The following is a 22,966-nucleotide window of genomic DNA, read 5'->3' as shown; positions in this document are numbered from 1 at the left end:
CCACACACTGGCAGTTGAAAACACTAAAACCAGGCTCTTGGCACAATTACATTGTATGCATTGATCATTTCCCTAATCAATCTGATTCACTGGAAGCTATACATCATCCGGCAAAGGCAAGACCTATATACGGTATCATTATCAAATGTTTCATTAGAAATGCCACCAAATCCATGTCAAACACATCACTTTATTTGTCTAGGATGACGTGTCCTATAAGGTACAAAAAAGTAGCCTTCAGTTTGCCACAATTTGTTAAAAACAGCCATTTAATGCCTACAGGTAGGAAAGTTTCAAATCATGTCATAGAGATTTATAGGTGAATAAATAGTACAGAAATACTGTGACGTTCTGATGAGATGCAGGGTTAATGTTCAAATGCTGTTCAAAGTGGAGAATTCCCCGTGTTGCATTAAACCCACAATGCGTACAATATGCAGCATTTCTGTTAAAACGCCAAAGGACAACAGAGCCTAAATGCAACTACTCTTCTTTAACTCCAGGAAGCATAAATGGATTCTTGTTTTCACATTGAACAGTTAGTTTTCATTTCCACACAGAGGTTAAATGACAACATTTGTATGTACAAAAACACACGGGTTTTTACTAGATAAAATTACCCAGAAGAACCTGTACACCTGAGCCTGGAAGTGTAAGAAAGTGTGGTCAGTAGCAATGTCTTTTTAAGAAAGATAACAGAAGAGGTTCTTGCATAGCAAGGCGTGAGGTTAAACCCAAAAGGAGCTTATCCATAAACGAGGCAAATCCCAGGTCACTGTAGAGCAGAAGTCAGCTGTGAATTAGTGCAAAAGCTAGTCGAATGGTCCAAGAGCCTCATACAAACCGTGGCTGGTAACGACAGACAGGTCAAACGCGCAGGTCAGCGAGAGACGCAACGTGAAAGCAATAGATGGGAAGGAAAAAGCAACATCGGTAGGAGTCTGCATCTTGTGCTGCCCTCCCTCTGCCCCTCTCGGCAGCACAGGAAGCGGTGGAGCAGCCCCGAAGGAGATACAATTACATGTGGTGCTTCACCTTCCTACAGCGCTTGGCAAAGCACCACCAGTGCAGCGGTGGGCAGTGGCATTTCACAAAGCACTTCCTACCATGTGATCTGTTACAGGAATTTCGGCACCACTAGAGGTCTGCTAGCGGGATGACAGCTGCTTTGGAATGCGACGTAGTAAACGCTCCTCTTGGAGCGGAAAAAAGTCAAGATCTCCCTGGTCACCCCCACCCCTACCACTTCGCAGTGTCTACGCTTCCAAACAGATCCCCGAAGCGTTACAACCACATCAGTGCACACGCAAAGACACCTACGTCTGTGGGGAGAACAACGATCTCCATTTATTTTGTTTCATATACATCCATATTTTGAATTTTAATACAAAAGAAAAAAAAATTAGAATCTGACAAATGTTTACAAACAAGATACCTTCAAATAGATTTTACTCATTTCAGTCTGGTGCAGAGTAAATGACAAATTGTACTGTTATATTCAAGGCAACAGAGTCCGTAGTCCATGACCACTTAGCCCAACTTTTATGCAAGCTTAATTGTTTTTATCTACCATGAACGATAAACTCCTTGTTGATTCCCAGTTCTGTGTGTGTGCACATGTGTACATAGCAGCTCCTTTCATAGAAAGAAAAGACATCTAGAGGTCTTCTTGTACTTTTACCTACAGGAATCATGTTAAGATACAGAATGGATTACATGTAACCGGGGCTGGATTTTATAAGAAAAAATAATTAGCTGACAAATGAGGGCAGCAATAAAAAAGCGTCTTTTTTGCAACAATAAATAAATACAGTCAAAGTTTTCTGTGTGGACTTTAAACCAGCTTCTTCACTGAAGAACAGACGTGGCATTTCCATGGAGTTAAACGTGACCCCATTTACTGTATCTTTTTTTTCTTGCTCTCTTTCTCTCTCTCCTTCAACAAAACCAAGTTTTCCTGCTTCTGCCACAATAGTACAACAATTTGATCTTGACAAGAAAGTGGTGCTGCTGATTTTTATCTCTTTGTCCTTTGGACAAAATAAGCCGAGAATATAATCTGACTGTGGTGACCAATAAAAACGCAGTTTACATCAAGTCTCGTCAGGATAACCTGACTAAAAACATCTGGCTTCTTAATTAAAACCTTTCAGACAACCAGATTCTTGCTCGGGTGTGTTAGGTTAAACACGCTGAACTCTAAGAAGCTGTAGACTGCAGTTTGTTGTTATGGGACCTGCAGAATGCAGAAGAAAGTGAAGAATTAAGCACCCTTCGGTTTGGAGAACACAGCTACTGCAAGGTGTCACCATGGGCAAAGCACAATGAGGGAATTACCACCGTGCTGCTTCCATTTAGTTTTTTACCCCTTCAGAAAAAAGGGAACACTGCAAATAATTCTCTCTGAATTTTAAGCACAATTTCTCCTCCAGTATACAAGTATTTCAGTACTTGTAAAATGCAGCTTTGGAATACTCCAAAATGCCTGAAATCAGTTTTCCTCTCATATTTACATAACAGTAGTTCATCAAAAGGGAAAGCAAAAAGCCCATTGCTAATTGGGAATATTTATAATAATGTATTGTTTAAATTTATTCAGGAAGTCTTTGGATTAACTTAATAGAAAGAACTGAAGAGGCCTGTTAAAAATCACATCTTTGCTAATCAGAGCTCAGCAAAACTCCTCTTGGACATTCACAGTTTTATTAGTGACTGAAAATAAAACAATGAAATACATGTTTTCAAGATGAATTTTCCACTTTTCTCAATACAGTATTTGAGGAATGGGACATTAGTTTTTGTTAATACAGTTCTGCTCACCAGTATGACTGCTGGTAACAAAAACCCAACAGCATTTACTTTTTTAGACAAATGACCTGGATTTTTAGGGCAGTTTTAATGTCATTGAATTGGACAAGGAAAGAAAGTGACCCCAGCATCCAGTTCTGATTCCAGTTAAAAAGTTCAGACTAAAAGATATCACAATCTGCAAGAAAAGAAAGAACATGGATGGTATAAATGAAAAACAGTAACAAATCAGATGCAGCAATGAAGGTAGTGGATGCTGGGTAACCAGCTAAAACAAGGTGACAGAAACATGAGGTGAAAGCTACCTGATAAAACCATTAATGCAGTAATAAATGGGAAAGAACAATGGTGGAGTGACAGATTTGAACTCATTGCTTCTTAACCAACCCTGCCTTCATTGTGCAGAGCAAACCAGACAGCTTCACAACAAGGGGTGTAGAAGTGAAGCTTTCAACTTCGTGAATTACAGACGGATGTAATCCTGTATTAGTACCTTAGACTAGCACTCTGCCGTGGTTTTGACTGCTACAGCTAGATGGACAAAGTTAACTACCACATATACAGTTTCCAAGTAATGCTGAAAGGCATCCAACATTTGTGACTCAGTCACAGCTGCCTTGTGTTGGAATACAGCAGTGATCCAGGGGAAATCTGCGGATTCCGTTAGTGTTTGGAGTAAGCCGGGTTTAGGAACAGCTGTAGTAAATACCACATTAGAATTTGACTAGTGCTGTACAACTCCCATGTACGTGCCACTAGACAGAACATGCAAGCAACGGGAAAGCGTGTAGTGGAGTTGCATGTTCTTTTCCAGGCATGTCTATGTTAGGGAAAAATCTACATCCATCCTTCCATAGAAAAATGTTAAAAAAAGGAAGTTTAATTTTAAATAGCAATTTTGAACTGTGCTTTGGTTTCCATATCCTACTTTAAACCTTACTTCTTCCATCCATTTCAAGCAAGTCATTAAAAGGTGAGAGAAGTAGTAAAAACTAAAGTATTTTAATTTCTTTCATTGGATTATAAATTTCATGGAAGGATTGTCTCTTTTTAGCAATGAAAACTATTTACTGCACAGCAGAACATTATCACAACTCAGGACTGGTCCTGAGCAGAAATTATCCCCATTCAGTTTTCTGTGTGTGGAGATGCAAATCCCTGCATGAATGCAAGGTAAGCTTATAAAAGCACTGAGGAGATTGCACGGGACAACTGGACATTTGTGAATAGGAACACGTCAGCTTACCTGCTTGCCTTAAATCCTTTTAGTTTCTGTACAAAGAATGATTCGAGAACTTCTGCACATTGGTAAAAAGGGGAGTCACTTGGATTGTAGTAACGACAGTTATCAAAAATTTTGGTCATGTCTGCCACAAACTCCGTGACTTTCTTGTAGTAACGCTTCAGGATCCTCTCCTCCATGGTGGCAAGGTCTTGGAAGAAAGCACAGATGGTTAAAATGGCACACTGTCATTCTCAACACACGTTTACATCGTCAAGCGTGGGCGAAACAAAACCTAGCGGGGTTAGCTGCTTTTCCAGGAATGCTGCTTGTGACGTGGTGACACTATGAGGTCTCCTTCAGGATAAACTTACACATGAGTACGTTAAGTGCAGCTGAATTGAAATGCAAGTATCAAAATGACCTTGGAAAACTGGCGTCTTCTTGCTATTTCTGAAGAAATTAATGGAGGAGGGGGGGAAAGGTCAGGCAATCTGGATTCAGTTACTTGTACTTCACTGACAGCCCTCACTGAGACCAAGAGGCGTATCTGCGCATGTAAGAGCTCTCTAAACCTTCTGATCATGACTTGTTTTGAATGAATTATCAATTTTCAAGGGCATATGCACATTATCATGTCCCAGATGAAGGAGATTCAAATACAAAACGCTAGTGCTCTCATTCTTACTAACCAGACACATTAGCAGGACCAGAACGGTGAAGTAAGCAGTAATTGTCCTATTTTAATGCAAATGAGGGAGAGGAACAAGATCTGCCAGTTATAAATATAGCTGTCTAAATGTATAGTGGCACTTTTAGCTGGAAAAACAATGACCTGCCCTTGGAAAATGCCCTTAAAGTGCTTATTTTGAAATGCCAGTAATGCCATAATGCGCGAAAACAAATGTAGATGGGCCTGGACCACCAAGTGTATTTTACAGATATTTACTTGCATACTTACAAGTCTATTTTCCCTCTGGTTAAGCCAGAAAGGACTCAATGCACTTTTGTTTACTTCATTCAAACATCATATGCTTCATTACATTATTATTTGAACTTTCCTTATAAATGATGCAATAGGAGCTGGTCAGCATTTTCATAACAGCCCAACCCAAAACTTTGGAAGAGAGAAGGACACAATTTCTAAGCAAAACATTCTTTTCAGTCAACACACTCTGACTTTGCCAGGATACTAAATTTAACTTTCCTATTTCTAGGCTCAGTAAGGAGTAGGTGGGAAAGCTCAAATGATACAGCTCTCATTCAGACATACGTGAAGGTATTGGTTCTGTAAGTGTAAAGGAATAATATTTAGCAACACCATTTCTGGCAGGAGGTAGATATTCCCAAGAGGTTTCACATTTAAGTGTTTATCTAGCTTATTCCTAGCTAACTGGTAAGGCCTGGTAAGATCAGAGTTAAACACTGTAAAGCTGCATCATCTCCTCTTCTACTTTCCCCCAAATACACATAATCTGAATCAATTCTTGTTCATACAGCCTTAAAGACAAATTACATACAATATGAAATTTAACATACTATCAAGTTAGATGAAGATAGTTTTAAACTCCATCACTTAACTGTATTTGCATCACGTCTTCCTCAAACTCCAGAGCAAATTCTCCGCAAATTATAGGAGGAACCAATGCACAAAGACAGAAGAACCCCAAGCAAAGAAAACCACAGCAAAATTGTCTTCTTGAAATAAAGTAATTTAAACCCAAGAATTCAATCCTACTGCGCCCCTCAATTTCACATGTTATTACGTTAGACTGGCAGTATTTAGGGTTAAGGAGTCAGCCTAGATACAGATATCAACCCTCATGAACTTCTAAATAAATCAGTGATAAATCACATTGTTTCATGTGCAAGAACTGTCTGTTATTCTGCAAAACATGTCTGTAAGATCCTTGGCTGGAACTGGTCAGCAGGTTACTCATTTGCTATTCAAACCCCACCGTCCACTCACTCAGAAACACTTACCCATTGGTTCTTTAATAACACCATAATAATCTGGTGCATCATTGGGATCTACTGGTTCTAGGAATGGCCATGCCATCTTGTGAGCCTGTCAGCAAAACAAAATACAACTGTGTAAAATATTAAGTTAAATGAGCACTATTTAGTAGCTAAATATTTTCATTATACCTTTATCTGTTGGGATCTAGAGTTGGATTTAAGGAACTAGTGCAGCATTATATGAAAAGCTAGCTAGTGCTCATCTGATGACTGAGTAAAGTCTTAAAGCTCAATGTCAATGGGAGTAGTTGGTCTTCAGAACAGGAAACAGTGTGAAATTCAGACAGAACAGGACACTGTGCTGGCCTGGCTGCACAGAAAAGTGGGTACTGAATTTACCGAGTGTGCCTGGCGCTTCACGCCTAGGAATCAGCCACTGCTGTCACTTCCAAGTGCTCTAAAATTGCTTTGTTTTCATGAATATTTGCAAAATACAAGGTAATGTAAAACACTGAGGATTGCTGTTACCACACGACTCTTTTACCAAAATTCTTCATAGTTACAGCAGAAAAGGCATATGTGGGGGTGACAGATAAATGAGAAATGTTGTAATTGATGTAATTCTTACTATCAGGATGCCATCATTTACTTTCCATGAGAACACACCACTGCAATCTGATACCTCAGAGATTAAAGCACAGATGTGTAGATTAGAAATCATAGAAAACGAATGTGAGAACTGAACACTGCATCTTCTACATCCTGCGCAGCTGGGCTTCCACTCTGCCTCTTTTGGTATCCTAAGTAAACCCACTTCCTCTAAGAGCCTTCCACTGAAGAGACAGCTCAGTTTCATTAACTCAGGAGCAGTGCTATGTAAGCTGTTGTAAATATTCCCCAGCACAATAATGCCCATCAAGTTTGCAGCTGACACAGGGACGTTTCTCACAAAAAACATCCCTTTTTATAAAGTCTCAAAGCTACGAGAAACCCAAACTGACTCCAAGGCTCACAGAGCTGTCCTGTACCCCAAAGCATTCCTCTTTGCTGCAGTCCGCATTCTCACCTGTAAGGAACGCAGTACTCTTCTTAAACCTTCATAATCTTTATCGGTTAGTGGACTGAGGACAGTCATGGCATCTTCTGTGGACTGACATTGAGGACACACATATTCATCAATGAGATCTGCCTCACTTTGTAAGATGCCAACACAGCGCCCGTGATACCAGTTCTGACATCGGTCGCAGCCAATGTAAAATCTGCGAGATCAAAACCGATGTTAGTGACTTGATCCGCTGAATTTAAAGGTTACATTTAAATACATAAACCTGCAATCCCTGCTCACAAGCAAGATACTTGGCACGATTAAACACAAGAGTGTAAAATGATCTATCAGACAGACAAATCCTCATTACGCTATTCGAACCGCTCTTGTATTTACAAACAGGCTAAAGCACGGACCACGTCAAAATCAGTTCCTACATTTTATGCTAGGCACTTTCGAGCAATCAAGACATCAAAAGTCATTCCTCTGCTTTGGAGCTGGAAGGAACAGGGTAATGCCAGAACTCTCACCCAACCACTATCCAAACCGATTCAAGATAGGCTTTGAACAAACTGGACTATAGCAAGGGCTCGTTTCACTCTGTACAAACATTTTGCATATGGAAGCTTCAGTCTTGTAGCTGCACACAGAAGGAGTATTCTGTGCCACAGAGCCTTACAATAAAGGATACCAACCACATACCCCCATACGAAAATGATGCTTTCATCCAGATCAGATTAAAGCACAACAAAATCCACCAAATACATTTGTCTTTTAATCTTTCTAACCATCCCTTGTTAAAGAAATAAAGAAAAACCAGATCAACCCCCATTTAAAGCACTTATTTAAAACCCAACACATTGTGACCACCCTGAACACTTCCCTTTCCCTCGACATTTACTGTACACAAACATTCTGGAGAGGAAGACAGTTACTGAAAAGCAATTTGTATTACAAACGGATACAACATATGCAGAATAACTTCTGTGTTTTTTCTTTGCAAAGAACAGGTAACCACAGTTTGCTACCTAAACATTAAATAAGAGGTTCTTATCAGAACTCACTGTGACTCATCATAAGGTGTTCTGCAGATACAGTACAATTCCTCACTGCTGCCCTCTTGTGCCCGTTTACAATCATTACAGATGTACACATCCATTTTCTTAGCCTCCTTTTCTGTGATGCCAACACATTCTCCATGATACCAGTTAGTACAAAGATCACAGCCAATATAGAACCTAAAAGTATTCACAATGAAAATGACAATGTAATTGTCATTTCAAATGGCATGGCACTTTTCCCTGCATTTCCCTCTGATGCACTGTCTTTGCTGGCCTACTTTCTTCAATTGTCACAGATTTCCCTGCTTCCTAGCATTCTATCCTTACAGACTAACATCTCAGGCTGCAGCTACACTGTCAGTAAGGTCGCATGGGTCAATTTTAAACTGACAGTTCTTTTAAACGCACAGCAATTTGTAACCAGATTTTTGAGCAAAACTGGGCTAAAAAGGTCTGTCTCCAATCTGCGTGTGGAAAACTGTAAAAGGCACAAAAAGACAAGGCCAAAGGAAAAGATTGACATTTTCAAAACCGCAGCTCAAAAGCCACTGCAGCGTTTCCTTAAGATTTGAAAATGTAGCTCTCAGTTAATTTAAAAAACAAAAGCAAAGCGCAAACACCAACTAGGAGTTACAAGTACGCTACAAAGAACATGCATACCAGCCATGTGTAGGATACATATTGGTATAACATGATATGAAAGAAAATGGGGTCAGGATATGGGCACAATTGAATTCGTTTTTGGGGATGGGGAACTTGCTGAAAAACAGATCTTAAACTGCTCACAACTGCCACAAATTGGAATGGGGACCACTCTTCAGAGAATAATGCCTACTACTCTCAGACACAGCTATGTGACGGAACCAGATGTGGTATGACACGAAGTGAAGGGAACCAGGGACACAATCATGTGAATGGGACCTTGCACAGAATGATGTGACAAAACTGTAAAATATTATGCAAGGATGTTTGTCATTTTGTGTATGGAGAGCTCAAAACACACCTGTGACTAGTGACAACCAACCAGATGGGCGAAGTTACACATCCATTCTCTCTGCCTAAGCAAAAGCAAGCTGACTCAGAACCTTCATCTTCCTGACCACCTGCCATGTGCTGCTGTAGGAATTACTGCTGTCCTAGTCCATCACTCTGCAAGCACCACCAACCAACACTGTGTCCTAGCAACAGGACTGTAGCTAGCACATACCCCACAAACCAAGCACCTTTAATTTCTTGGCCTTCCGCATACACCCCAGATACTCAGATCCTGCCTTTTCTCTTAATTTTCACTCAGACAAATCCTTAAAAGAAAAGAAAAACAATCACAGAACCCAACCTTCCATAAAGAACGGACAGATACAGCTCCTTCTGACAGCCACCAACAGTGATTCACCCTGCCTCCTCTTCCCAAAAGGGACAGTGTCTGTTTGCTCCCAGTGACGTGGAAGCACATTTATGTTCAGGTGTAGATGCTAAACCCTGCCACTAGAATGTGTGACAGCTGTCACATTATGCTTTAACTTAGATTCTAATGCATTAGTTAGAGTCTAAGTCAGATTAGTAAGAATCTAATCTAACTGACCATCCTTAAAAACCACCTGAGCAAATCCCTATAACCCTGGAGTATCGCAAATGAGAACAAAACACGTGTTACTGCACATCTCCCACACCACAGCACAGAGCGGCTTCTGAGGATTTATTACACCCTAAAAAATCCGGAGGGTATTCATAAAATACCACAAATCAGCACATTTCTCTTTTCAGAAGTAGAAAAGAGACACCAGCACAAAGAAGATGCCTATATATGTGTGTATATACATATATATAAAAATAAGATTTAAAAAAGTCTACCAGAAAACTGTGTTAGAACTTGACTATTCCCCTTCCAAACAGTGAAAGGCCAATGGAGCTCAACAGCACACTCATCATTCGTAAGAACATAAAAACCTGGAATTCACAAAAAGCAAGCAGCAGAACTCAATCACATTGCTGAGGATGCTACTAAGTTATTAACATCCCATTTTCTTCAAGTTTTAGTCTGTGCATTTAAGCACAGTTTTCTATTCATGCTACCAAAATTCACTCTATGACCACATGTCATCAGCTTACTCAAATGCCCACTAGAGTCAACAGAACTGCCAATCAAACCCTTTTTGCTCCCAAAATTTGCTCATCTCATCTTATGTTTGTGACAGTTCTTTCACTTAAATAACAGTGAATTAACAACATGGGCATCAAACTCTGCTGTTTCTATAGGAGTGGTAGCAAAGGGAGCAGTCCAGTATCCCACACTGGGGTAATGCTCAGGCCTACTGAGCAATCCAGGTAAAAAAAAAACCACCAAAGACCTCAACCTCCTTAAAAACAATAAATTAACACCCAAAAAAGGCTAGAAGGAACCTCAAGAGATCCTCTAGTCCTGGCCCTAATTTTGGAATAAAGAACCATTACTGGAGTGAAAGCACTACTCCACTTCTATGGTTATCAGCACTTAAACCACCACCAAATGGCACCAGTTAATACTTTTTGCTATCACCACTTGTTAAGCAGATACATACTCACTTGGGATTGGTCTGAAGTCAAATTTGACTTACATGCACCTCTACACAGCTAACAGAAGTTAACTACTGATGTTAGTCACTTCCACCTAAAGCAATCCACCGAGTCTTCCACTCCACCACTGACTGTCTTCACTGATTTTCTACGTAGCATAAGCTTTATTCCTCTTTCACAGTCAGAATTAAAACACTCGGAGCTGCAGTTTTCACTTTGTCAAATGCTACATATTTGCTTTTTTAATCAACTTTGGGATGTAAATTACAACACATGGAAACTGTTTCTTCCTGAAACATTGTCCAAAGTGAACTGCAGTAACTCGGAACCCCCTTTACTGGCTACTGACTCACAAAAAGGTCATTTATTAAAAGGCGGCACCAAAGGTACTTCTAAAGAACATCAGCTACTTGTCCATGAGAAACTGCTCAAACCAAACTGTCACTTGCTTCTGAGGCAGAGGCAAAACGGCAAAAGAAAGAAGAACAGAGCGGAGGAAAAAAGAAAAGAGTATGTGCATGTGAGACAGAAAGGTCATACAATGGAAACATGCAAACAAGTGGAAATATAAATCACATACATTGAGAGTATCAATCAAGTATGTTAATAGCTTTGTAACTGCTAGTGGAAACAGAGACTTGATTCTTTATACCTTAGTGATCTCTGCAATAACACCTGATACTCTATCTCCAATTCTAGAACTACCTTGCACTAACAGCTAAACACTAAACCTACAGCTAAGAATTCAGAGTAAAAGGCTGTGGTGATTACTACTCACTTAGACTCGTCATAAGGCGTTTTGCAGATGCAGTAAAGCTTCGTGTCCTTCTTTGTTTCCTTTGAGGTAGTAGAAATCATTTTCTTTTTCTTGGACTTGGACACTGATGAATCTCTCTCCTCCTCTCGCTTTCTCTTCTGGGAGGATACTGGCATTGGGACTGTGGTGGAGGAGGAGGAGGTGACGCTGGCTGCGTGGTGGTGCGGTGGCGGTGGTGGCAGTGGTGGTGGCGGTGGTGCCGCGGCGGCGGCAGCGGCTGCAGCAGCGGCGGCGGCTGCAGCAGCAGCAGCTGCTTGGGCTCTTTCCTTTTCTCTCTTAATTTTAGATAAGTCTCTCTTTAGCTCCTCCTGAAGTGTATTAAATAGAGAGGGAGGCACTTCATATGATTATTCCAGGACAGCATCAAAATCTAGACATAAATCCCCATGTTCACCAAAAGAAAATAACTAACGGCACTTAAATACACAGATTTTTAATGTGCTTCACCTACAACTCACAGAACAGTAAGGGATGACACTCCTGGCCTAGTATGACACACTGGCTGCAATTTATCAGAAGCTCTTTCAGGAAACAAGGTAATTCCAGTCCAGGTGAAAATCAAGAAGCATAGAAAAGGACATGTACCAGTTTCACAGAGACCTGTGCATCTACAGCCACATCCTTCTTTCCGTGTTCCCTTAAACTCTCACTGAGCAGAGATAAAACACAGCAACATTCTCCCCAGCTTACAACCTTTGAGAATAACAGCCCTTACCTGCACTTCAATTTGCAGTTCTTTGTCCAGAAGTGCTCTTTTCTTCAATATTTCAGCTTTCAGCTGTTCTTTATGCTTGAAAAGCAGAGCTGAGAGCTTAGAAGCGTTCTGTTTACTACGCTTCTGTTCCACACTCTCTTCTCGCTTTCGTTTCTTAGCTGCCTGTTTTTCTTCTTTGTCTATCTTATCCAGAATATATTTCATCACTTGGTTGCACACAATCATCCTGGGGAAGAAAGAGAGAACAAGGACATTGTGCTGAGCTGCCCATTTGTCCCCAGTTGAGAATGCAGAAACATGAAATTCTCCAGCCTGCAAGTTAAATCATGACATTTCTCAAGACGTGCAAGGTGAATTTAGTAACATACATTACTCCCACTCACATTTAGTTACTAGAACACCACTGGGAGGGATCAAGTCCCTAGTTAGGCTCAAGAGGGCCAGTCCTATTTTCATTTAACTGATCTGTGTACTGATCATTCCTTCCCTTTCCCTATAAAACTCCTAACAAAGCTGAAGCTTTAGTATGATGAGAGATATTTTCATTCAGTTCAGTTTCCACAAGCGTGTTTGAAAGAGCTGGATTTGTTTATTCCAATGGAGGATGAAAGCAAGTCAGAAGCCTATTAACTTCTGAAACATACATTTCTATGCTCCAGCGACCACTACATATCACTGAGCTTTTGTGTTTGGGCATAAGGGCTGACAAATACATTTAATTTTATAGAAATCGCTATAAACCAGTTCCAGTTTCTTCACTAATGACAACTCAGCATTTATTTTTCAGGTGTTTGTTGTACACTCAGATACAAATCTCTTTTCCTGCTCACTTATTCTGCAATTTTCATGTATTTTACGTTTCAATTAGACAATGAATGCATTTTAGTTCTTCTGAATTTCCTTTTCTGTTCCTGTTCTATGTCAAACCCACTAGAAAACTAAATGCTTCTTGTTGCCAGAGTGACCATGGGAAAGAACTCCCATTGACAAATGAGCTGAAAGCAAACAACAAACCAGCAATGGCTGGGACAAGTAGCTGCTTCAACACCGCACTTGGACTCAGACATACTGTCTTTTGATACACATTTGTATTTTGGTGACATATGCAATACACTAGCAAGTAGCACCTAGTGTTACTGCTGTAATCAGCTGAGCTTGTACTCCGATTTGATGATCAAAATGTTATAGAAAACACTTATTTTTCCTGCTGTCTGACAACACACACACTTGTGATTATCTAATTGAAGCAACTGCATGAGTGAAAAGGAGTCAAAATAACCCCACACACTCCAAATTTGTGTTCAGCAGCTTCAAGTGTTTGTCCAATAGCACTGTCTTCCACCTCCTACATTCCTTCTGTAGAGTGGACAAGAATGGAAATACACGGCTATGATAACGGACAAACAAAAATCAGGCTCCTTTTTTTTGCATCAGAACCACTAATTCTCCACTCTGTGCTCCTTTAAGGATGGTTTTTATCTTGAATTTAAAACCGGTGGCCAGCTCCAAACACATGGAATACACTTAAAAACACATAATTAAAATTGAGAATATATAGGATTCAATTACTTAAAGAACACTGTTATGAAAGTTACTTCTGAGTGTTACTTTAACTGATTTTAAAATAGCAAACTTCCTTTAAGCTGGGTTTTACAAGCCAGTGTCTCATTATGCCACCATTTAAAGACATTATAAATGTAAAACTGTCACGTCTAAAGCGCACATTCACCTCTGGTTTTCCTCCCTCTCAGCTGGAGTCAGTGTCTTCTTCTGTTTCAAGTGCTCTATGACAGCATTCTGTTTCATAACCACCTGTAGGATGATCGAGAACCCAAAACAAAACATCAAAGCTTTAGCCAGTATTTCATGTCATCACTGGGAGAAGCAGGACATTTCTGAGGTTCAGTAAGTGACAAAAGAAAACTGATTTTATCAGGGGGGTAGCGCTTGTTGAAAGTCAGTACTTGAAAATTAAATTGAAAGCTAACACCACCTCCCCCCCCTGAGTTGGGTATTCTGTTTATGTCAAGTTTAAACGTAGGGACTAAATGTAAATTGACAGTATTCCTTCAGTGACTGGTTGTTTCATTTAAAAAATGGTAAGAACCTATTACATATGTATATTTTTAAAGCCCTGCAGCCATCCAACAGCATTACATTTCAGATACCTCTTTGAAACCTCAGTTTTCTACAGCAGGCAATGAGAGTTTTGTACATGTGTTCTGAACATCAGTTCTCCTCTCTACACCCTTTCTTTCCTGAACTGAGAATAGATTGTCCCAGCAGCTAGTGGTAGGTTGAATCCAGGTGCCAGAAGACTGCAAACATGGTATAACTGAATTGATGTGCTGAATTAAGCTAGAATATTTAATTAAGTTGCCAAAAGCAATTATGCACCAACTTTGACAGAATCAAATTAACTGCCTATCAAATGTATTAACATGGTTAACAAGAACAGGCATTTAAAATGAGATTGGTTTTCATTCATTAAGTTTTAATTTCCTTCTGTTAACTTTACCTGTTTCTGGATAATGTCACTCTGATTAGAAGCCTGAAGGGTGTGCTCACGTTTAAATTCTATCTGTTGCTGCTTTTTCTTCTGTTGCTGCTCCCTGAGCTGCTGAACTCTCTGCAGCTGCTCCTGAACACTAGCTGCTTGAACTGTTACCACATTCTGAATCTGGTGAGCCTGCACTGGGCTAGTTTGTTGGATCTGAATAGGTAACTGAAGCTTGATCTGCTGGGGCACACTGCCTTGTTGGGCTTGTATCTGAGCCACAACATGTGACTGAAGCTGAGAGAGAACTTGGACTTGTTGCTGAAGCTGAGGCACTGTAATAAGTTTTGTTGGAGGCTGCTGAAGTTGCAGCTGAGGACGAGCTGGGGATTGCACAGGAACCTGATTTAAACTTTGAGTAGTTGCAAGGGTTGAGACTGAAGTCTGAACCTGAGGTTGTGATTGCTGCAGCTGCGCTTGAATTTGTATGGGAGCATGGGGCTGCATCTGAATCTGTTGTTGGGTTGTAGTCTGCACCTGAGCTGGTTGCTGAGGCTGGACTTGGGACTGGCCTTGTGGAAGGACTGCAGTCTGCGGCTGACTCTGGACTTGCACTGGAGACTGCCCTTGAGCCTGGGTCTGTGCTGGAGACTGAGCAGGAGATTTAGATGACTGTGCTTCAGGTGTGACTGGAGAGTCAGCGGATGCTGGAGTCTGAGCTTCAGGCTGAGGCTGGGCTTCAGGCTGAAGTGCTGGCTGAGCTGCTTGCGGCTGGGCCGGCAGCACAGGCTGAGTACTCTGATTTTGCACTTGAGGCTGGGCTTGCTGCTGACTCTGAGGCTGTGGCTGAGCTGGTGGCGGCGCCGATGTTGGCTGTGCCTGTGGAGCTTGCTTCTGCTCCCCTGTAGCTGTGATGGATAAAACCACACATTCCATTAATTTCAAATGACACATCTATGAGCCTTACTAATTTGAACCTTTCAGAACTACCATAAAGCTCTCTGCAGAAATTCAACAGATTTCTAGGATTATAACACATTTCCAGGATTATAACACATTTCCAACCAATTTACTGTACTAACAGACCATCTCCAACTGCATAAAAAACTCCCATGCAAGCAATACTGAGGCTTTTTCTATTGTGGAATAGAACAATGGTTACCTGAGGTTGAAGTAGAAACTGTTGTTGTAGTTGTGCTAGCTGTAGTAGCAGCTGCTGGTAGTGGGGTGAAAAGAAATCTCTGAATTGTACCATTTGGCATAGCTGCTTGCATAAGCTGTTGTCCTGGACCAGGTATTACAGTCACACCCTGAGGGATTAACTGTAATTGACCAGTAGTTTGACCTTGTCCCTGAATTACCACAGTTAATCCTTGACTGCCACCCTAAAAGAAGAGTTAAGATTGATGTGTTAGTGATTAATTCTTAGACAGATTTTTGCTGAAAATCAGAAGAATTAGGGTTTGAGTTTCAGAATTCAGTACTTCTACCAATGCACTGAAAACAATTCCTAACCAAGCATCAGATCTGTAACTCCCAGGAGTCTGTTTTTCCCCTATGCTTGATTCTAAGCTTATTTTTGCCAACAGATCTTCAGGATCTGAACAGAAGCTGCAAGAACCTTTTCCTCTTCCAGTTCCAGATACTGTGATTTTTCCCCTGAGACTGTGGATAACATGAATGAAAACTAAATCTTCACACAAAGTCAAACAGACAAGCAACAAGCATTACGTTCTGAAGGCCATACAAAATAATTACACCCCTTACTGCTATTAATGAAAAAGACTTTTTTCCATACTGCTAAACTTCCCTGATGCAGTTACATTACTGGGGAAAACAACAGGAAGGAATATTTAAAACTTTAAATATTTAAGCTCCTTTCAGGCTGTAAATACGCTATCAGTCCATCCTAAGGCCAAACCATACAGTTACGAGTGGATACACCACACTGCTGAAACCCAAAGGCTTGGTAAGTATTAGCACATTTCCATGCCTAGAGGCTGTAAAACATTTTACCTGTCCTTGTGTTAGCTGTGTGAGCTGGGCCATAGTAAGCTTCACTTGTCCCTGCTGAGGGCGAGTGGGCTGTGGTGTGGTTTGTGACTGTGTTTGTTGAGGTGGTGTTCCAGAACTTGTGATTGTTTTCTGGCCAGCACTGGAAGAAGCTGTGCTGGTGCTAGAAACTGCTGTTGAGACAGGCTGACCCCTGATTATCTGAGTCACCACTTGCTGTGTCTGACCTGTAAGGGAACGATTTGGGATAAGAAACACGCTTCCAATATTGTAACCATCAGGCATTCCAAACCTCCAATCACAGTAACGCGCAATTATCAGACATGCGAAGCAAGCACCGCAGTTAGCACACAGATGTTCTTTACAAACCATTTGTCTGTGTGGTTGACTGAAAAATGTCTGCAAAATGTTTTCTATTTTAATTTAATCCATGCACTTAATGAACAATTATTCTAATCTTTTTTGGCTTTTTTTTTAATGAATGGACTGATGGACTTAAAAGCATCAAAATGAGGGATGTTTGTATTGGGCCATACGACACAGAAAGCACGAAGAGACAAACCATGGATTTCACACTGGAAATTTAAATATTAAAGTGAACCTACTGGCTGGAAGGATACCTTGTTGCACCACCACAGGTGTTCGAATGATGGTCTTCCCAAGTGTTGACTGCTGCAGTGGTGTCCGTATCACTGTCATACCAGGGCGTAGGGGTGTCCCTTGCACTACCTGCGTGCACCAAAATGCACATGTGAGACAAGCCACTGGGATGTGTCCTCCGGTCTGGTGGTGATTTTGTTTCTTTGATTGTTTTAATACAGTAAGAAATGACAACATGCAAGCAGATCCAACATTTTGTCATCTATACCCATACCATTAACCTTACCAAGCTCTAAACTATTAGTTTTTCTAATTGGTGAGAATTGTACCTCCCTGGAATAGAGAATTGCTGAGATGAGCCAAAAACATTGAAAAGTAACAAGACAGAACTTTCAATATCTGCAAACAATTTAAAATACATGCTCTATATTTTTTTTTGCATTACATCATCAGAAAAACATCTTACTTGTGAAGTGCTTGTTGTTCCTAAGGTCCCTGTGGTATTTGGCCTAATGGTTACAGTTGCTGTCCTTGGCTGGAATGAAGTAAATGTTTGACTTGCACCTGTAGTTGATGGAATGATACCCAATACCTTTTGCTGAACTTGAACAACACCTAATTAAAGAAAAACGGAGAGTTCATTAATGATGTGATTGCAGCAAAAGAAGTAAATGCAGCTCCAGGATGGCATTTAGAAATTGGTCTCCAGGTTTCTAGAATACCTTTGAGCCTTTCAACATTTCCTGGGAGAGCCTTTGTCATATTGTAAAAAGCAGCAGCATTATACTCTGTTGACAGTCCATCTACATTTTAAGTTAAGAAATGGGTATTTTAGAAAAGATTAAGGAAAGAGTGAATCTTCACAAAGCTCAGTTTGATGGTAACTGTGAATAAGTCCTTGCATTGTCACGGTGCCACAAATTAATATTATACAACCATTAAGAGCTATAATCTCATTAATTTAAAATGTAGAAGACCACTTTAAACACCTGTCACCTAGAAGCTTGTGGTGCTGAAGAAACTGGGTAATGCTTTTCCTCTCACCTAAGAGGTTTCAATACAAAACTAGTAGCCTTCATGATTTGCTAAGGTGCTAAGTATAACAGAGACAGAGAATTGAGCTTTTCTGTCCAATATACATTCACAAATCTCAAAATATTAAGTCCTCTTCTTGAGGCAAGAAGAAAAACCCTGATCTTAGTTTGGAGCTAAACTCTCGTTCATCACCGAAGAGCGGATGCAGGTATTAATCACTCAGAACAGCAGCCTTTTTTTTCCTTTCATGAAGAAAGTGGTTTTGCTGATGTATGTTTCAGGTTAACAAAAAAGCATGCTTCATTCCACATTATTAAAAATAAAACTCCAAATTTTGCACTATGAAATGCAGAATAATTTACAGGCAAAAAAACCCTTGCATTTTCCCCTTACAGACACAAATATGCAACACTGGGGGAACAAGTTCTAGAAACTTGTGTATATATATATATACATAGGTATTTTTTCCCCCTTCAAGTCACAGTTTACTTCACTGGGAAAATCGTGTCAATGGAGAATGAATGAGCGAGCTGGAACACATGTTTAATTCAGTTCCCTTTCCCCTACCTCCTTGAGTTGATGGCACATTGACGGCAACAATCTTGCTGTTTGCAGGGAGTGGCAGCTTAGTTATCACTTTCCCTGCCATCGTTACTGGACTGCCTGAGATCTGGAAGGTCTGCCCTGTGCTGGCAATGGTTGTGGCTGAAGTGGCAGCTGTGCTAGTGGCTATTGAGGCACACAGAACAGTCAGTTTTAGAGCAGAATAATCAAGTCAATGAAATGACTTTTTCAAGTATGAAACAGCAAACTATTTTTACAATCATTTTTGAATGCGTCATACTTTCTTTGGTAAAGAGTCTTTTTTTGGATACAGTACATTACAGTATAGAATGCTTTCATTATCAATGATTACTAGTACAACGACTGTGAGTAATAAATGAGGCAGGTCAGAAATAAGACTACCTAGCAAGTCTGAACAAAGGAAAATTAGACAGGTAATATCTCAGAAGTGTCCTGCTGACTTAGCAAGAGATTAAAGAGCAAAGATAACAAGAAATGTAATAATGATACATATTCTGAAGATGTAAGCACTATCTATAGGATGAACTCTGGCATGTGTTCTTTCCATGATAAATGGCTACTTACCTGTTGAAGATTGGCCTTGTTTAACCCAAGTAGCAAAAGTCTGATGGAAATTCTTGTTCTGCTGGAATGTTACTGTAGCTGGAGAACCCACTTTTGTAGTAAGTACTACTTTGGTTCCAGTGGGGACTGGGCCCGTTAAAGGGCCTACCACAACTTTCTGTGGTGTTGAGACAGTAGTCGCAGTGCTGCTGGATGTAGTGACTGCAGGGGACACGCCTACCATAGGTATCTGCTTCTGCTGTTCCAGCCGTTTCTATGGAATTCAGAAGAAAAATGAACAAAGACATAATTAGCATTTCCAGGGTTTGGAAAATTAATGCTGTCTTTCCCAGTATTGGAAAATAAAGAACTCTGGCAGGATTTTAGTTCAGGTTGTAAAGGGCTGAAGAATAAGCTGTTTGCACACACTACAGCATGAGACTCCTTGACACAGCCAGAAATTTTGCTTTATAGCATCTTTAAAATCCTCAGTTTATGTTAATTTCAGTGCATATTTTATGTTAAACAAAACAGTAGTCTCAGACTAATCTGAAAGGTTAAAAAACTTTGACAAATATCCATCTATTTGGCTTTGACCGTGTGCACACAGCCTGCATCTCTGCCAGTAAGCAGTACATCATTGTTAACATAGTTTATTACTAGCATTCCTAGGTTCAGAGCTGCCTGCACTGAGATCCTGCCAGTTACAGAAAGAAGATTGTATCATTCTACTTCATTATTAAGACTGATTTTAAAAATCACTCTTTTAACTGTAAATCCACTTTGCAGCCTGCTTAAGAAAATTAGGTTCAAAATCCTTACCCACCAACCTTCTGTGCTGTAACTGTCAAGAAGGAACATGTAATACAGAGAGCCACTTTGTGAAGGGATATTATCAGTGAGCTCTTTTAAAATTCCAACACATCTAGCATTCTTCCCCATGCTACTGGAATCATCTCAGTATTCATTAAATTAAATTCCAGTGATTGATTAGCATTACATTGTGGTAATGCCCACCTATCAGAAGTACTTATTGACTAATAATATAGTCTCGTCAGGGAAGATGAAATGAAAAAGGACTAAGTTGGAAAAAAGCAAAATTCTTCATAACGTATGTGAAACACCAAAATGGTATTTGGTTTCCTAATTCCAATTTTGCATCCATTAATACATACATACACACATCTATATATAGTGATATTACAATTATCAATAGGCTTCATTCATTCAACCAACTTAAGATAGGATAAAATCAAAAGATTCAATTTGAAGCATGAAAAGCAAATGCAGTTGTATTCCCAAGTCAGCTATAAACCAAGGCAGCTTTCCATTACACCACAGCAACACCTTACCTGGAGATGGGTTCTTCTCAGCCTTCTTTTAAAATGAAGCAAGCTAAATCTTTTTAAGGTGTAATGAATTAGATGGGGGGAAAAAAAAACCCGCAAAGGCAACCCCAAAGCAAATCTTCACCTTAACCCCATTTCAAAATAATGGATGGACACAGTGTGAGCAGCATTGTTTGATGGTTTAGTTTGCACAGGAAGCAAAATCTCTTGAAAAATGGTGCAAGATAAGGGATAAACTGTGTTTGCCATATTTTAATGCATGCTGCTGACAGGTGGGACTACCAAGAGCTCCCCCACCTGCTGGGCAGCCAATCGTTGGTGTTTTAGTTGAGCCTCCAACTGGGCCTTGAATTCCTCTGCCTTCTTCTGTTCACTAACCTTAGCCTGTTGTTCAACTGCCTGTGCCTTTTCCTTCTCCACCCTGCCAAAGACACAACCGAAAGCAAGTTATACCACCACGTAAAATCCAACCCTCAAACTGGATTTCATTTTATCCAGTTTAATCGTTCCTATAAGAACAAACACCGAGATGGAAAATCACTCAAAAACTGGCCATGGCTATACAAGTATTTTGTAATAGATTAATGAAGTTGCATGCAACATCTCACTACTGTGTCACCTTATAGGAAACTATTAATCAAAACTGGAATTTGTAATTACACCTGAGATTGCAAACAATCTATGCAATACCTTTAATCTAAAACAATTCTTTCCAAGTGACTCCAAAATGTTGTTCAACTCTAAGCATGTAATACTGAAAATTTTCATTTATGACTTGAATATTCTCAGGCTGAATTTACCTTTACTTTACTTGTACACATTCATTTTCTTTGTATTATAAAAGTATTTAAACACCTAGTGTTTTAAGTCATGCTAAAAGTAGCCTAAAGCCTTTCCATGCATTACCATAATAGCCTTTTAGCATTATGACAGTAACTGGTTCATAACCATGCTAAATTAATATTAGTTGTAACAAATCTGTAAGATCTGCATAAAATAGTTTTGGTACCAGCAAACAGTTCAGCTTTACAGCTTTGAGGTTCACTACCATTACCAAAGGCACAGTGAAAATGCAACACAGATACGCTTCCACTGATTGTAGCTACCAAGTTCATGTTCTCCAGCAGGAACTGATTTAACATACAAATTAAAACTGCTTTCTTTAAAAGCTCATTTGAGTTCATTTACCTTTCAGCAAATGCCCTGATCTCCCATAGTTCCAATTCCTCCTCTGCCACCCAACTTTCGATTATAACAGGGCCCGTTTGCTTGGGTGTTTCCGGCCTTTTTGGCCTTAGTGCACTTGATCGCAGTCCCTTCCTCTGGGGTGTTGGAGTTTCTTTAGAGAACAGTCAAAACACACACATTAAACTTGACAGTAAAACAAAATGAAAGTGTAAGCCAAGATTTAGTGTCTTTTTCAGTCTCATTTTATACACAGGAAGGCTTTTCAGCTTGAGAGAGATCAGTTTGTTAAATACATCACTTGTTTCCCATAGGTGAATGAATAGTTCATGTCAAGCTGTATTTGCTCCCTTGATGGTCTGAATTAACATAAAGATCCAGTTACCTTCATTTCTGTAGGAGCTTATGGGAAGGAGAAAAATGTATATACAAACATACCTTTTGGAGCCTCTGGTACACCAATGGGACAAATAATTTTTCTTATACAGTACTCTGACCGGATTCCATACGGACCAACATCTCTTCGCTTGATTATTTCTGTGGTCGTGATTTCAGTTTCAGATGTTTCTACAACAAATTAGTCCCAATGCATTAATAAGAGAAAACAAATAAAGCTAAATCTCCAATCAACCCAATATAATCAAGGTAAAGACAGAGCAACTAGTACAAACTGTTGACTACAACATTCGGATGCTAACATCAAGCCTTTACAGAAAGGCTTGCAATGTGTTTGATATTAAAAACTAACAGCAAGAATTTCTGCATTAAGGAAGTAGTCATAAATTTGAGGAAATAATACCTGTACGTGTAGTTCCTCCCCCAGGTGGAGCTTTTGCTGCCATATCATCCCATTTGAGACATGCCCACAGCAACCGCAGCATGAGGCTCACTCCAGCCAGTGATTTCACTGTTTGAAGTCGGTACCTAACAACAGACCATGAATTGTATTTTCAAATCAAAATCTATTCAGATTCTTCCA

General features: G+C 40.0%; 1 protein-coding gene across 12 annotated transcripts in view; it reads right to left on the bottom strand.

Moving 5' to 3' along the window:
* Positions 1 to 1,323: 1,323 nt before the first annotated feature.
* The window catches only part of BPTF (bromodomain PHD finger transcription factor), a 52,868-nt gene continuing 31,225 nt past the window's right edge, over positions 1,324 to 22,966 (bottom strand). For 4 of the 12 annotated variants that reach the window (XM_061455292.1, XM_061455296.1, XM_061455300.1 and 1 more), the window contains 19 exons: positions 22,787 to 22,911; positions 22,426 to 22,554; positions 21,991 to 22,141; positions 21,100 to 21,223; positions 19,475 to 19,727; positions 18,893 to 19,054; positions 17,757 to 17,905; positions 17,296 to 17,419; positions 16,694 to 16,917; positions 15,840 to 16,062; positions 14,699 to 15,585; positions 13,910 to 13,992; positions 12,181 to 12,406; positions 11,427 to 11,773; positions 8,099 to 8,272; positions 7,056 to 7,248; positions 6,014 to 6,098; positions 4,055 to 4,241; positions 1,324 to 2,236 (listed from right to left, as the gene is read on the bottom strand). In XM_061455292.1, coding sequence (XP_061311276.1) covers positions 2,200 to 2,236; positions 4,055 to 4,241; positions 6,014 to 6,098; positions 7,056 to 7,248; positions 8,099 to 8,272; positions 11,427 to 11,773; positions 12,181 to 12,406; positions 13,910 to 13,992; positions 14,699 to 15,585; positions 15,840 to 16,062; positions 16,694 to 16,917; positions 17,296 to 17,419; positions 17,757 to 17,905; positions 18,893 to 19,054; positions 19,475 to 19,727; positions 21,100 to 21,223; positions 21,991 to 22,141; positions 22,426 to 22,554; positions 22,787 to 22,911 — 3,883 coding nt within the window. In that variant the 3' untranslated portion in view covers positions 1,324 to 2,199. Of the gene's footprint in view, positions 2,987 to 4,054; positions 4,242 to 6,013; positions 6,099 to 7,055; positions 7,249 to 8,098; positions 8,273 to 11,426; positions 11,774 to 12,180; positions 12,407 to 13,909; positions 13,993 to 14,698; positions 15,586 to 15,839; positions 16,063 to 16,693; positions 16,918 to 17,295; positions 17,420 to 17,756; positions 17,906 to 18,892; positions 19,055 to 19,474; positions 19,728 to 21,099; positions 21,224 to 21,990; positions 22,142 to 22,425; positions 22,555 to 22,786; positions 22,912 to 22,966 lie in introns of all 12 variants that reach the window. The other 8 variants (XM_061455295.1, XM_061455303.1, XM_061455293.1 and 5 more) reach the window with 8 other exon arrangements.

This window comes from Pezoporus flaviventris, unplaced genomic scaffold (assembly GCF_033815535.1).
Source record: "Pezoporus flaviventris isolate CSIRO_AGI_PZ_B2104156 unplaced genomic scaffold, CSIRO_AGI_Pfla_v1 ptg000020l, whole genome shotgun sequence".
In the NCBI taxonomy this organism is placed as follows: domain Eukaryota; kingdom Metazoa; phylum Chordata; class Aves; order Psittaciformes; family Psittacidae; genus Pezoporus; species Pezoporus flaviventris.
Note: the sequence above shows the minus strand (reverse complement) of the source record. Positions and strands in the feature narration are given on the sequence as shown.